The 13,923-nt window shown below is 35.5% G+C and overlaps 1 protein-coding gene across 1 annotated transcript in view; it reads right to left on the minus strand.

The window, feature by feature from the left end:
* Positions 1-662: 662 nt before the first annotated feature.
* TMTC3 (transmembrane and tetratricopeptide repeat containing 3) overlaps positions 663-13,923 on the minus strand; it is a 24,717-nt gene continuing 11,456 nt past the window's right edge. Inside the window, exons 7-13 of the mRNA XM_009876217.1 lie at positions 9,355-9,503; positions 6,854-6,974; positions 6,142-6,253; positions 5,321-5,424; positions 3,997-4,166; positions 2,975-3,201; positions 663-1,483 (exon numbers count right to left, since the gene is read on the minus strand). Coding sequence (XP_009874519.1) covers positions 663-1,483; positions 2,975-3,201; positions 3,997-4,166; positions 5,321-5,424; positions 6,142-6,253; positions 6,854-6,974; positions 9,355-9,503 — 1,704 coding nt within the window. The remainder of the gene's footprint in view (positions 1,484-2,974; positions 3,202-3,996; positions 4,167-5,320; positions 5,425-6,141; positions 6,254-6,853; positions 6,975-9,354; positions 9,504-13,923) is intronic.

A 13,923-nucleotide genomic window follows, 5' to 3' on the forward strand; every position in this document is an offset into this window, starting at 1 on the left:
TGAGATTTCGATCAGGTAAAACAGTACAAACCATTAGCATTGTAAGTAAAGAACAATTAAAAGGTTATTATATCATTCCACATTTAGAACGTAACCAAAAATTTTAGTGTGTTTTTGCACCCTCCTATACTACAACCAGTGGTATCTTGAGGACTTTCTTGATATTAAGTTCTGGAAACAAAAAAATGCAAAGAAAAACTCTTTTTCATGTATAGAAGTCTAGAAGATTTAAACTGATGATGTGTAACGGAAAGGTAGATAATATCAATACAAACAGATTTATACAGGGGAAAGCAGCAGTGTCTGGCTTACTCCACTCGTTCTCCATTCAGTTCTTATGCTGATTCTCTGAAAGTAGCACTACTGAATATCCCTGGCTACCGGTGATTTTTATGCGTGTTATTCTCTCACTATCAGGATTCTGCATTTAAGATTATTCTCAATCCTTTATCCCCTGATTCCCACCCATCCCCTGCATCATATTTAAAAGTTGCAGTTTTCTCACATAAAGCATTGCAATGCCTTTTGCTGCTTGCTAAGTGATATGCAGTCAGTGTTATTCCTATTTTCAGAGCACTGAGACCACCTTCCAGTTGGATCACACATTAAGCAGTAAGTAAAAAATAGTATTCTCTCCTTACTCTATTGGGACATGATAAAGTCTATTCACCATTTAATATACGTTCAATCTCTTCTAGTCTTTTCAAAGCAGCAACTCTCTTTTTCTCAATGTCTTTGATTTCTTTCGTAGATTTTTTGGGAGTCTCCTTGTCCATATTGTTTTTCTCTGTTCGTTTCTTATTTTTTGAGTGCACTTTGCCGTTATCAACTGTTGTCTGGGTGGTCTTCTGCTCATTTTTTACTTCTTTCAAATTCTGAAATGATTTTTTTTTTCCTTCTGTAGCTGTGGTTGCAGTCCCATCAGCTGGAAGGGATGACTGTTCCGTAGCACTGAGTGATGCAATTTTACTTCTAACTATGTTCAGATGACGCTGAATGTATTCTTCATGAGGTGCCAGTGCTAGCGTTTCAACCAAACATTTTTCTGCTTTTATTAAGTCTCGTTCTTCAAAGTAAACAACACAAAGATTATGTTTTCCTTGTACATTGTTGGGATCCAGTTCCAAAATTTTTTCAAAACACATTTTTGCGCCAACAATATCCTTCTTCTGGTTCATAAGGATATCTCCTTTCAAAATCAGACCTTTGGTATGATCAGGGTAGTATTTCAGCAGTTCTTCCAGGACGGGCAAAGCCATCAACTCTTTTGCTGTCTGAGAATAAAGCAATGCCAAATTGAACAAAGCACTTCGGAAGTTTGGCTGTAACCTTATGGCTTTCTTCATCCAAGCCTCTGCTTCCGCATCTTTTTTGTCGTCCATTGCCAGCATACCCAGATTGAAATAGCCATTTGCATCCTGTGGCTCTTCCTTCACATAATGCAACAGCCTCTGTTTGGCTTCAGGTCTCAGACGAGCATCACCTAAACGACAGGAAATGCATTCAGTTTTAGATTTACTCTGAAAGATTTTTAGATCAGGCCTGTAAAATGCTGATTTTTATAGGATTTAAAATGCAACAACTTCAACACAACTGTGAAAGGGAAAGGGTTTAAAATGCAACTTTTTGTCATTGCTATATAACAGGAAAAGTAAATGACATCTACCTTCTTTACAGAACGAACTACTTAAAGTTGACTTGTAGCCAAAGCCAGCATCATTATTCCAATTATCTGTTGGATTATGCTTAGGTTTGGTATAACAGATACAAAAAGGTGTCTTTACAAGTTTAAGAGAAGTTAATTTCATGAATGGTTGAGGAACTGGAATGCAGATAAGATGTAAGTTCTAACAAACTAGCTCTTATAGAGGCAAACTGAGATTGGAAGATCTCATTTTCTTAAAGGCAGACTGAAAGAGTTTAAACAGAGATCACAAAGATGTAGCCAGGCTCAAATATCTTCTAACATCAAAAAAAAAAGAAATATAACTCCATCATCACAGTTTGAAAAAGATGGACTAAAATAATCTCATCTGGTAATACTAAAATGAACTAGACTAGCTAGTCTTTGCTATTTTTCTGAAGAATTCAGTGAATATGTTTTAGGAAGGAATTGCAGGCAGGGATTTATTGAGGGATGAGGGACCAGGGAGCCTTCTTTCACCTCCTGAAACAGTGCTGCACCTTCTTGTATGAATAACTGAATACTAGACAGCTAATGCTTCTGCTTGCTTGAAGCCCTTTGTGCTTCTACAGACAAAAAAATCAGCCATTTATTGTACTACCTGACTCACAATGTGAGAAGAGATGAAGAAAAATCTATCTGCATCAGCTCTAGCCAACTCCATATTCTTTCTTTCTAAGGGGCAGCTTACCATCCGAACAAAAGGGAAACAGACTTTACTAGTAACCTGCCAAATACTCTGCAACAGCCTGAATTCACAGAAGGTTTGTACTTACCCATACAGCTAGAAGCTATACTACATATGAAAGAAAAATAAAAACTCATGACAATCGGACTTACTTCATCCTAATTAGCAGTATTACAGAGGAACCTATGAAATCATGCACATTTCCTAGGGCTAGATTCAAAGCCCCCAGAAGTCAGCTGTATTTTTTTAAATCAGTGAAGAAATCAATCCATATAAATGCAAAACAGATACTAAACTATTTTACTCAATATGAATTTATTAAAGATTACATATACACAATTTTGAAGATACTTGTGTAACACTATTCTTAATAAGATGTTATATTATAAAATAGATGCTGATCAACTAAGGTGTATGTACACTTTGCACAAATTTCATGCACTGCCATTAAATTACAAAGCTGACTAACACAATAAACAGTTTCTCTGACGGTGCTATGTAATTCTACTTTCCAAAAATAAAAAGATCTTTAATAGAACTTAAATAGCATGAATCCGACAAATGCAAATGCACAGTATCTACATAAGCGACAAGTAACATACCAGACTCCTGCATTAGTAGTGCTGAGTTGAATAATGCCAGTTTATGCGCTGGGTTGAGTTCCAGTGCTTGGTTGAAATTCTTCAGAGCTTCTGCTGGATCTTTCAATTCGATGTAAACAATTGCCAAGTTGTACCACAGGTCTGCATTGGTTCTGTCTAGTTCTAGAGCTTTCAGGTAAGCTTCCTTAGCCTTCAGAGGTTTGTTCATTTTTAAAAGTAATTCTCCCCTGTTGAAAAATCAGATTTAACGTTCAACTTTTATGCACACTAATATGAAAATGAGTGGCAATTTTTTAAAAAGGCTTGCCTTCCTATAGACAGCAGGTGTGAGATGACAGCATTTTTTGGTTGGTTGTATTTTTTTGGATTTTGTTTTAAATACAAAACAATACACGACCTTCTTTACATACCATTCCCAAAGCTTTCAGCTCTCAGAAGTCTGTAAACAACAAATGAATATGCAGGACAAAAACTAAAAAAAGTGATCAAGTGTTCCTGATATTGGCTCTCCAATAATGCTGCAACAGCTACAGTTCAGATATCTTTGCACCTCCTTAAGTCCCAATGGAAATCACAACTGACAAAACAACCTTAATATCCACAGCCATATCCCTCTGACCTATTTAGCTGAAATTTACACGCTTTTTAGTTAAGTCTTGTGCTTTTTGGATCACCTTTAAAAATAAGGATAAAGAAAGCTCCATGATTCAGACTAAACAAAAGTTTTTTAGTTCAAAACTAAACTAAGAGACCAGAAATTTGTGTTTGAGATTCATAAAGAAATCCAATGGAAGGGTCTTGCTATTTAATGCTTGAATACACAGCCTATGTGGGAACACACCATTTAAAGCAGGAATTTAACAAAATGAGTAACTGATTATGGGTCCAAATCTTCATCTTCTCATTTGGAAATGAACCAGTTCCAGCAGCTAATTATGTGTGTGAACTAAACACTGTTCATAGTACTGCAAATACATAAATGTTTCCTCAAGAATATAGATTTTTAAAATTAGAAAAGATACCTGCTGATGTAAGCTTGCTTGAAATCTGGCCTCATACTAATTGCTTGTCGATACAACTGATCTGCTTCTTCAAGGCGAGATTCATTTGCTCGAATTAAGTTTGCAAGATTGATATAAACATTCAGATGGTTCGGAGCAACTCTCGCTGCATACTTTTTACCTGGAATAATCTGTTGAAAAGAATATTCGTACCAAACACAGATGAGTGAAACATATGAAAGACAATCGGTACGGATCTTTCCACTTTCTCACCTTTGTTTTAGGGTATCACTGGACATTAGTGGGAAGGCTCTCAATGATTACAAACAGCAATTCCTCTTTCCCAGAAAATCATACCAACAGATAAACAGAGTGTTTTTACTTCTTCAATTCTATGAAGACATAGATGACTATGATATCAAAGATATCAGTTAATTAAGCTCTGCTACTACCTAGCTGGACTCATGCAGATAGCTATTAGAAACCAGACAGACCTTCCAAAACCTCCATATCAACAAAGGCTATTTCTATCTGACGTTTTCATTCTTTTTTTTTAACACTTTGGACTAAGATAAATTTAAGTAAGATTTTAACAGCCACGGATACAGCAAATGGAAAGTAGTCATGAAAGATGAAAACGCTAGGACATCGCAACTGTCATCCTGTTTATCTGTCTAGAGTCTTCACACTGTATCCCAATAAAAACTTTTTAATGCCATACTCAAGGGATACTAATTTTTGTTTTAAGTCTCATTTTACCCACAGCTTTTGTCACCTTCATACATTCTCCAAAATATTCCTCTCTTTCTCCTAAAGAGCTAGAATAAGTAATATTTGCTAGATATAAATATAACTTAACAAGTGGCAAAGGTAACAAAGCACGTTTTTAAAAGTATCTTCAGGCAAAGGGCTTTTCTGTTGCTGCAGTGGCTACCTTCTCCCACCTCCAGTGCTGCATTTAAGCCTTCTCTTGAGGGATCAGAAACTCAGTCACCATCAATGTATTGGCTGTAAGTGAAAATAAACCCACTGTGACTAGAAACTGTAGGTGTACATTTTTAACTGCTGCTTTCTTTCTATATCCTCAATTTAATTAAAAATAATACACAGCAGTATAAAATGTAACTTAAAATAGTTTTAACAAAGAAGTTTCAAGTTAGTATTATTTTTAGCAGTCATGATTGTATACAACCTACTCTTAATAGATAGGTTTTTAAAAAACCCTAACAATTTTAAAATATACAGCAACAAAGAGCTTCAAGAGCACTTCAAAAAGTGTATCACGAATATAGGTCTGAAAGAGTTCCCTCCTGTGGTGGTAGATAAAATGAAGTTACAAAATTACCTGTGGCATCAATGATTTAGCAATCATATATGATTCTTCAGCTTCTTTAGTTTTGTTTAAATTTTTGTAAGTTCTTCCTACATTCATGTGGGCACCAATATCATCTTAATAAAAAAAAGAATGAAAATGCAAATACTTCCATATACTGAGTATCACGAAAATAAAAATCTATGCCTTCAGAGGCACTGCATAAAGATCAACAACAACAACAAAAAGCAATCATGTATTATTTTTCATCTTAATTATGAAGTTTATAATTTAACCATGAACCAAAGATAGATTATAAATTTCTTTGGGAAACAGTAAAAAATTTGATGTCGTGCTTCCATGTGTCTATCTTTTGCTATAGTAGGGGTGTATAAATTGAAGGTTACTTACTAGGCTTCTAAAAGGAGTAAGGAAAGGTTGTCCAGTACTACTTAGAACTTCTTTTGCAACAGCAACAGATAAAATAGAGTAAATGTACACTTTGATACTATTTAGATTTTTAGGTTTTTGTACACTTCCTCAGTTTTAAATAAGAAAATTAAATAACGATTATGTTTCATGAAAAATTACATCTTAAGTTAATTTAGAAAGCATGTCATCCAAACAGTGGTTTTTAAACGGCACGTCTTTGCATCTTTTTATAGATAGAAACTTTTCCGAAGGACTTCTTTTGAGTTTATTTCCAAAAACTACGGAACAAAAGCGTATGACATTGTTTGATGTTCAGTTGGAAAAAACCAGATCTCTGAGAAGATGCTGTTGAGTAAGCTAAGCATACTGAAATACTAGGAGTTCAGAGATGTCATTCAGTGCTAACTAGTCAAAGCTGTTACCTGGTTGCACCTGCGTGGCTTGTATGAAGAACTGTAGAGCTCTTTCAAAATTCTTTTCATTTTCTAATGCATGCCCCACATTGTTCCATAGTTTGGCATTGTTCTTATTCACCTAAAATCAGAAGAAAGTATACCAACGAGCAAGTTATTAAACTGCAATTACATAACACATAATGGTTTTAACTATGTCTTAAGGATCTAAAAATGCACAGCAAATGACAGATTTCATCAACCTGATATATGTAAAGAATAACAAAACACTGCATAATGAATGATTATATTGAAATTGTTGCTGAACATCCATTTATTTCAGTTATTTGCTGCTAGAAATACCAAATGTTTTAAAATTCATTATAAATCTTATGGGATGCTGTACAAACTATCCTATCACGCCATATGCACAAGGAAGGAATTGTTCTATGCGTCAAACTTTTTGTAGATTTTTGTACTGACACATATTGCATTTTCATCCATTCAACTGCTTTAACACAGGAAAAAAATTATCCTCTACTTGCATATGAATTCCCATGTGTGCCTCACACCCCTTTTAAAGCATTCCCACAAGCAACTAAATAGATGTTGATACTGTCAACGTAGAACCAAAAGCAGCAAAATAAACATAACTTCTCTCCACTTTTATCTTGCTCTACTGCCGCTTTTTGAGAGCAGCAACAGAAACTTTCCAGTATCCTTTCCAAAGAGAATACAGTACCTTTAAGGCTGACATAAACAACGTGTACTCTGACTCCCAGTCCCAGTTTCTGTGCAGTGTTTTTAAGGCATGAGTGAAGAGCACCGCAGCCAAACAAACCCAAGAAACCTTTCTTAGCACACTATTAAATAAAACAAAGATTTGTTATAAGCACATGAAGAACTCTCATTTATACTAGAACAAACATCTCATACGCTAGAAGGCAAAGAGATCAAGGAGCATATTGGTGAATGGTATACTTCAATTTATTTGCCTCCTCATCAAATGGAGCACTCCAATATTTGAAAGGAAAAAAATGTGCAGTTGCAGGTTAATTTTGTTATTTAACCATTTTTTTGTTATGTAGTTCACCTAAGACTGAACGCAATCCATATAACAATGTAAATGAAAAATATGCAAAAATACACTTCTCTTAGAGCTTATCTGTAATTAAAGACAATGAACATGATCATGGTGCCAAACGGTGAGGTTCGGAGGATCTTCAAAATGCTACAAAATGTTAAAAAAAAATGAAAGAAGCAACTAAAATATCATTCTGTCCTTTTTTTGTCATATCAAACAATTCCACACAAATTGATTACTGCACATAACATCAGCCCTTCTCACACTGCAGAACACGTCTTAATGGTCTACTGTGGAGACTACCTAACTCTCCACAAGCAAATAAAATCCTAGTGCTACTGTAATACCTAAATAGGAGAAAGGTTTAGTGTCTTCATAGTTAATTTTGTTTTTAAACACGCAAGGTGGGGCACAAGTTTCTCTCTGTGACAACCCTGTCAGTAAAAACCTTCTAGATTTCATGCAGTTTATTTTTCTGGAGTTTAAACATGACTGACTTCAACCAGAACAGATATAAAAAATACGCTTTAAGGACGCTGGTCATTTTACCTCTGAATTCTGATTTAATTATGAAAAAACACATTAAACACCCAGAAGTCTTCCAAGAATCCTGAATATAATTTTGGTTTTAAAAATCTCATTCTTTAGCAGACATATGGCTGTTTATCATCGCCCACTCTTTCTTACGTTTGACTTATGGCAACAGATGTTCACACCATTATGTACTTTACAGGGGTTTGCAAAAAAAGGGAAAGATTTTTTCCCCACCATTTTCAAGACATACAAGGTGCTGCACAGACTTAACTACTGTGCTTGGTCTTAGAAAATACTAAAAAAAAAGACAGCCCAGCAGAACTGAAAAATTCTAAAACATTAGCAAAGCGACGAGTGAGAACTAGTATACACAAAATTTACATCCCCACCAGCCTTATGAGAAAGCTTCTTTCCACATGTTTCTAAAGCGAGGAGTCTTCTCTCCCACAGGACTTTCTAGAGTGCAGATTCCCAATATCTTTGTAGTGAACGACGCTGCTGCCTAATTTTATTTCTCCCTAGCCACCCTCTCCTGGTTCCTTGTTTTCTTTTTACCTCACTTCTATTTTTACTGTCTCGCAGTGGGATTTGTGATAATACTTTCTCCTCACTCCCACAAGGTATCACTAATTTCCTGTTATCCAGCACTGTCATCTTTGGCAGCAGCAGTCAGCGTAAGTTATACTGCACGGCCTCACCTCTCGTGATAACAGACAACGCAGGCTGGGAATTGCCACCTTTTTCGTTCTTCTGAGATAACATTAGGAGGGCACTAGTGTAATGAGGTCAGAGGAAGGTATGTGCAGATCAACGTACGAGATGGCAGGAAAAACAAAAGTGTGTGCAAAACTTGCTTTTAGAGCAGAGTTTCCTAAGGAAGTTATGAAATTTCACAAAAAAGTTCTTTAGTTTGACAATTTCTCAATAGCTCTGATCTCCATTCCTAGCATGACATGTCTGAAAATTAAATCAGTAAAATATATTTTAATATGCTGTGGATTGATATACACGCATCACATAAACTTCAGTGAGTAATCATCTTTGAAAGTAGATATCAAATGTGCCCAAGAATTTTATTTTGCCTGATCCTTAAAATTATCTATGATGTAAACGGAAAATACCTAGTTTTCTTTACAGAAGAGAGATGGGCTATACTACTAATCTCATATGTAAAGTCTATTTTGTAGCAATGTGTAAGCTATAATGCTTTTAAAAAATGTTTGAGGGTTTTTATGTATATATTGTATATCAAGTCTGAGGGGTTTTTATGAATTTATGTATGCTTATATATATACACATACATATATAAATCCCAAACATGCATGTGTATACATGTTCATGTGTGTCTACGTATGTGTATCTGTATTTTAAATAAATGTTCTAATACCCTCAGAATAAGCTTCTGGTCTCCCAAAGAAACTCTTTGTCATTGTCATTTGTTCACATGACTCCCAAATGGTTTCTTGGTCATTTCTCTGTGTGGACTTGAAACAGAGTAAGAGCAATAACATAGCAAATTCATGCTGGCAAAAGCTCTACTGAGAAAGTTTGCAGTTATAAATACGGTTATCTTTTATGAAATTAAGATATATGAGTTAAACCAGTGCTACGTAACAGTACTTTACCTTTTATGTGATAATTTCCTCCATCCATGTGCTACTAAAATGCAGAATCCCATGCTAGGAACATACAGCACTCGTTCTGCTACTACGAATCCAACAGGAAAAAAGAGATTTGATGCAGGAATGAATGGCAGCACTATTAAGCAGAGTGCCTAGAAAAGAAATGCAAATCATGAATTAATAATCAAAATTACTACAGTCACAAACTGTGCCCAAGAAACAAATTACAAAGCAATTACAAAAAACATACCAGAAAAAGACACACAATAGATACTTGCATTTTTTTCTTTTAAACATTAAGATCTGTTTTACATTCAGACCACTCTGAACATGGCAAATTTTAACCTGCAAATGACACTATTTCTTACTGAAGGGCCTGCAAGTGTATTTGCTTTTCTACATCACAGAAAAGAGCAGCTGTACGACAAAACACTAGGAGCAAAAGGTTCAAACTCAAAATGCTTTTAATTAGAGTTCCACATACGACATGACATTCTGAGAATCCCAGACATCATCTTTGATAACAATTAAAGAGGTATACCAGCTTACATGATGCAGTTTTTTTTTACAATACAGTAAAGTCCATTTTTAGCTTCTGTAAAAAATGCGAAGAAATAACACAAAAATCAGAATCAGATGCTGAATAAACATCAGAGTTCAGACTGTGCTCCAAGGACACCCTGAAGTATTTAAAAGGGCAAAGGACTGAAGAACAGCATAATCACAGCTCTTAGGTTGGTGACAGACACCTTAACAAAAAGTGTCTTCATTAAGACAGAGAAATTAATCTGTTGCAAAGGAAGTGGACATGACCATTTGCTTGAAGTTCTGAGCCACTGTTAAATAGCAGCTTTACCATCTCTGGCACCAGAAAAGACTTAAATTACTTCAAAATATCTGGCCTCCAAGTTACAAAACCAAACAATTGAATGCTACTTGAAAGAAAGAGGCATTTTCTCAAAATTGTCAATACAACTTGCTGGTACCTTCTGTCTAGACTTATGCGTAACTTTACCTGCCTCTTCCATACTAAAATACTTAACGCATCCAGTTTGAAAGTTAATCTAGGATTTCATGTATAAAACTGCAATATTGATTTAAAACTTCAAGGTTTTAGCTCATATTTCAAGGGGCCGAGAATTTGCATACGACTCATTAACACAGTTCAGCTGATCCACAGCGATTCATTAGGCTACATGAAAACAAACACACAACTGAGTCTTGAAGAAATCACAAGCACAATATAGAGAATACATTGATAACCTGGGGACAAAATTTAATTTACTACCATTTCACATTCCTCCACCTTTCTGCTTTACATTTTTGTAGTACGTATTCCTTATAGAGCACTTCTCAATTTGTAAAAGCTTCAACACAGGACTTCCTAACAGATTTTTGTAATCCACTTTGGAATGCAGGATTCATTACACCATTCCCAAGTCAGTCCTCTGTTTCAGTTTTTAGTTTAGTTATAGCAAATATCTTCACACTTTTGGGGTTGATTATGGGAAATGAGGGTATCATTCAGTATTTCATTCTGTTTTGAGCAAGTAAATTAATTTCTGAGTACAAAAGCAAACACACAAAAGCATGTCTGAAGTGTGCTTTAGCACACGGTAGAGTTTTGCAAATGTTTTTACTGCACTGTGAATAAACCATACTTAGCTTGATAAAGTAAGGCTTGTATATAGCCATAAATGAATTAACTTATGAAATCTTCCAATATACTTATTTGAAGTCAACTCTTCAGATTTGAAAAACTATGTTTTTATATTATTGTTTTAAAAAAAATCACTTTTTTTTAAATGTAGTAAGGACATCAGTCCCACAACCCCATGAGGTCAACATATATATAGTGAAAACAAATTGTTTCCAATGAGTTTGAGCAGAAAGGACTCTGCAGCTGATACTGCAAACACTTGGTCTCCACTGAGTGCTTATGATCTAGGCATCTAATAAAGAAGTTTTTGCATGTTCCGCTCTGTGCAATTCTTCTGAAAACAAATGTTACAGAATGCTTTGCTGAACTTCTCTTTAGATCATTCTGCCTGTCCTTCAAATATAACTTCTTGGGCAATAGACTCAAAGCCCTAGTGCAGATAAAAATGCGTTCTCTTCTGTTCACTTATTCTTTTTATCAGTCTTTTCAGCAGATGCAGAGGCTCCATTCAAAGACTATCCTGGTCAAGGCAACTGAAAAAAAAGAACAAACCAAAAAAGACAGAAACTGTTAAAGTACTCAGGAAGAAAAAAGCACATGACAAAACTCTTAATATGTGACTGTAAGCTATGAAAAGTATCTGAACTGCTAAGTAACCACCAGTCAAAAGTTCACAAGGAAACATTTCAAAGTCTGAGTGAGGTGAAAGCATAAGGAGTAGAGAAATAAATACTGTTAAATTTAGAAGTACTTATGTCTTGGCACGACATTTAAAAGTGTTATAAATTTATTCCAAAAAGCCTAAGGATACCTGTCTTTGTCTGACATTTGCACAGTAACAAGCCACCAAAGTCTGCAGCTGAGTAGCATGAAGTGCTGTCTCATCAGAAGGGAGGTAAAGCACCCTTGGTGAGGACACTTAACAAATACAAAAAAACCCCAATCAAACACAAAACAACAAAAAATTTATTAAATTTCACCAGTCAACAAAGGAATGTCTATAGCAAAGAAATTCCATGAACAAACTAGGGCCATGATCAGAGCTGGATTCTGAAACTGACTGAAAAGCCACCCAAGTAAATCCAGATCAGTACTATACTTAGCACTCAACATTTTTCAGTATGTGTAGTGTAACTTGCTTATAAAGATCACCTAGTCTGATAGTCAAGTGACCTGGCTGTTCACAGGGACAAAGTAAACAGAAAATACAAGAGAATTTAACTGCTCGTATACTTTTACTAATATGAGAATAATTGATTACTTCCAACAGCAAAATGACATCAACTTGCCAAAGCATGTTCTGATTTATAGTATACAATCTCATTGTTAAATATTGTTAAAAAAAAAAAAAGCCCCAATTTTTCTGTTCTGTCCTCTTCTAGCGTTATTTTGAAAAGACAATTTTAGAAACAAGCTAAATTTAGGCAAAATGAAATACAATGTACCCACTTACCAGAGCTATTTTTCCTGGAAATGACACGTAGCAAACGGATGAAAATTGACTGGAAGTGAGTCCTTCAACTTTTGCATGTCCCAGTAACGAGTTCATCCTGCGAGACTGTATTTTGGGACAACTGTGGAATGTCCACTTGCACTTGAAGTGGGAGAAGGAATTTCTGCTTCTGTCTTGTCCCTCATGCAGTACAGCACCAAATCCATATCCTCGTCAGCAAACAGAGAAAGATGCGTTCAGACATACTTGCAATCTTCCTTCTCATTTGCATTTCGGATCCTTCTCTTCTGCATGACTTTTGCAAAGGCCAAATAAAAATCTTTTATTCTGCATCAAGTCTAAAGCTGTACCTTTTCTGATCTCATAAACAAAAGTAGGTTGAGACTTTTGCCTTCGATCAGGCCACAGCACGACACCTCAGGGGCTCACTGAGCTAGTGGAAGAGCCAAAACATGCTCGAGGTTTGTAATCACAGCAGCTTTTTAGTGAAGTTAGAGTATGAAACATTGAACAACGCAAGTCCATCCGTGGTACCGACTGTGAAGAAGTCACCATTACACTAATACGATGCAGCATCCACATGAGTAGCACATAGAATTCATATCTGCGAGGCTAGTAGTTTATTTTGACCGACACAAATTCAGGCTTTTATTGGCAGAAGTGAGAACCAAGTGTGAAAAAAAGTTTTTTAAAACTAGTAGTTCAACACAGGTGAACTGAAACATTGCCATAATCTGTGTAAACTAGCATCATGAAATAAAAATTCACTTTCTTCACCAAAATACTAGGGTATTAGGAAAAATTTCTTAACCAAAAGGCTTGTCAGGCACTGGAAAAGGCTGCCCAGGGAAGTGGCTGAGTCACCATCCCTGGAAGTATTTGAAAGATGCAGTACTTAGTGACATGATTTAGCAGTAGACTTAGTAGTGTTAGGTTAATGGTTGGACTCAATCTTAAAGGTCTTTTCCAACTTAAATGATTCTATGATTGTACAAAAGAAATTGTTCTCCCTCACCTCTCCCTTGGCAGACTACCCAGTCTACATCAGGGCATTAATGGCTTATTGGAATGCATTTGGCCTGCAGTGTTGTTGCAAGTTATAGTACATAACAATTAATTTTTAATATAAAATATTGCATTCTCATTTCCTAAGAAATTAGCTTCCAGGCACTTACATACTATGTCTGAAAAAAATTCAACATTGTGCTGAAAGTTATATACACAACATAGGTATATATTAAAGAACTTTCATTAAACAAGCATTATACCGTGTTAAGCAACACTGAGGATTGCACACTGATCTCATACGACCCTTCCTATAAAGAAAAACACTTTGAATAATAAAAACAAATATAAAAACCCTACTGACTATAAAAAAACCTAACTGGCTTAAAACAATGTATGCTGACAATTCCATTAATCCTCTCCTCTTCTGAGCTTTACTGGTATGGAGTAAACA

Source organism: Apaloderma vittatum, unplaced genomic scaffold (assembly GCF_000703405.1).
Source record: "Apaloderma vittatum isolate BGI_N311 unplaced genomic scaffold, ASM70340v1 scaffold1349, whole genome shotgun sequence".
Taxonomy (NCBI): domain Eukaryota; kingdom Metazoa; phylum Chordata; class Aves; order Trogoniformes; family Trogonidae; genus Apaloderma; species Apaloderma vittatum.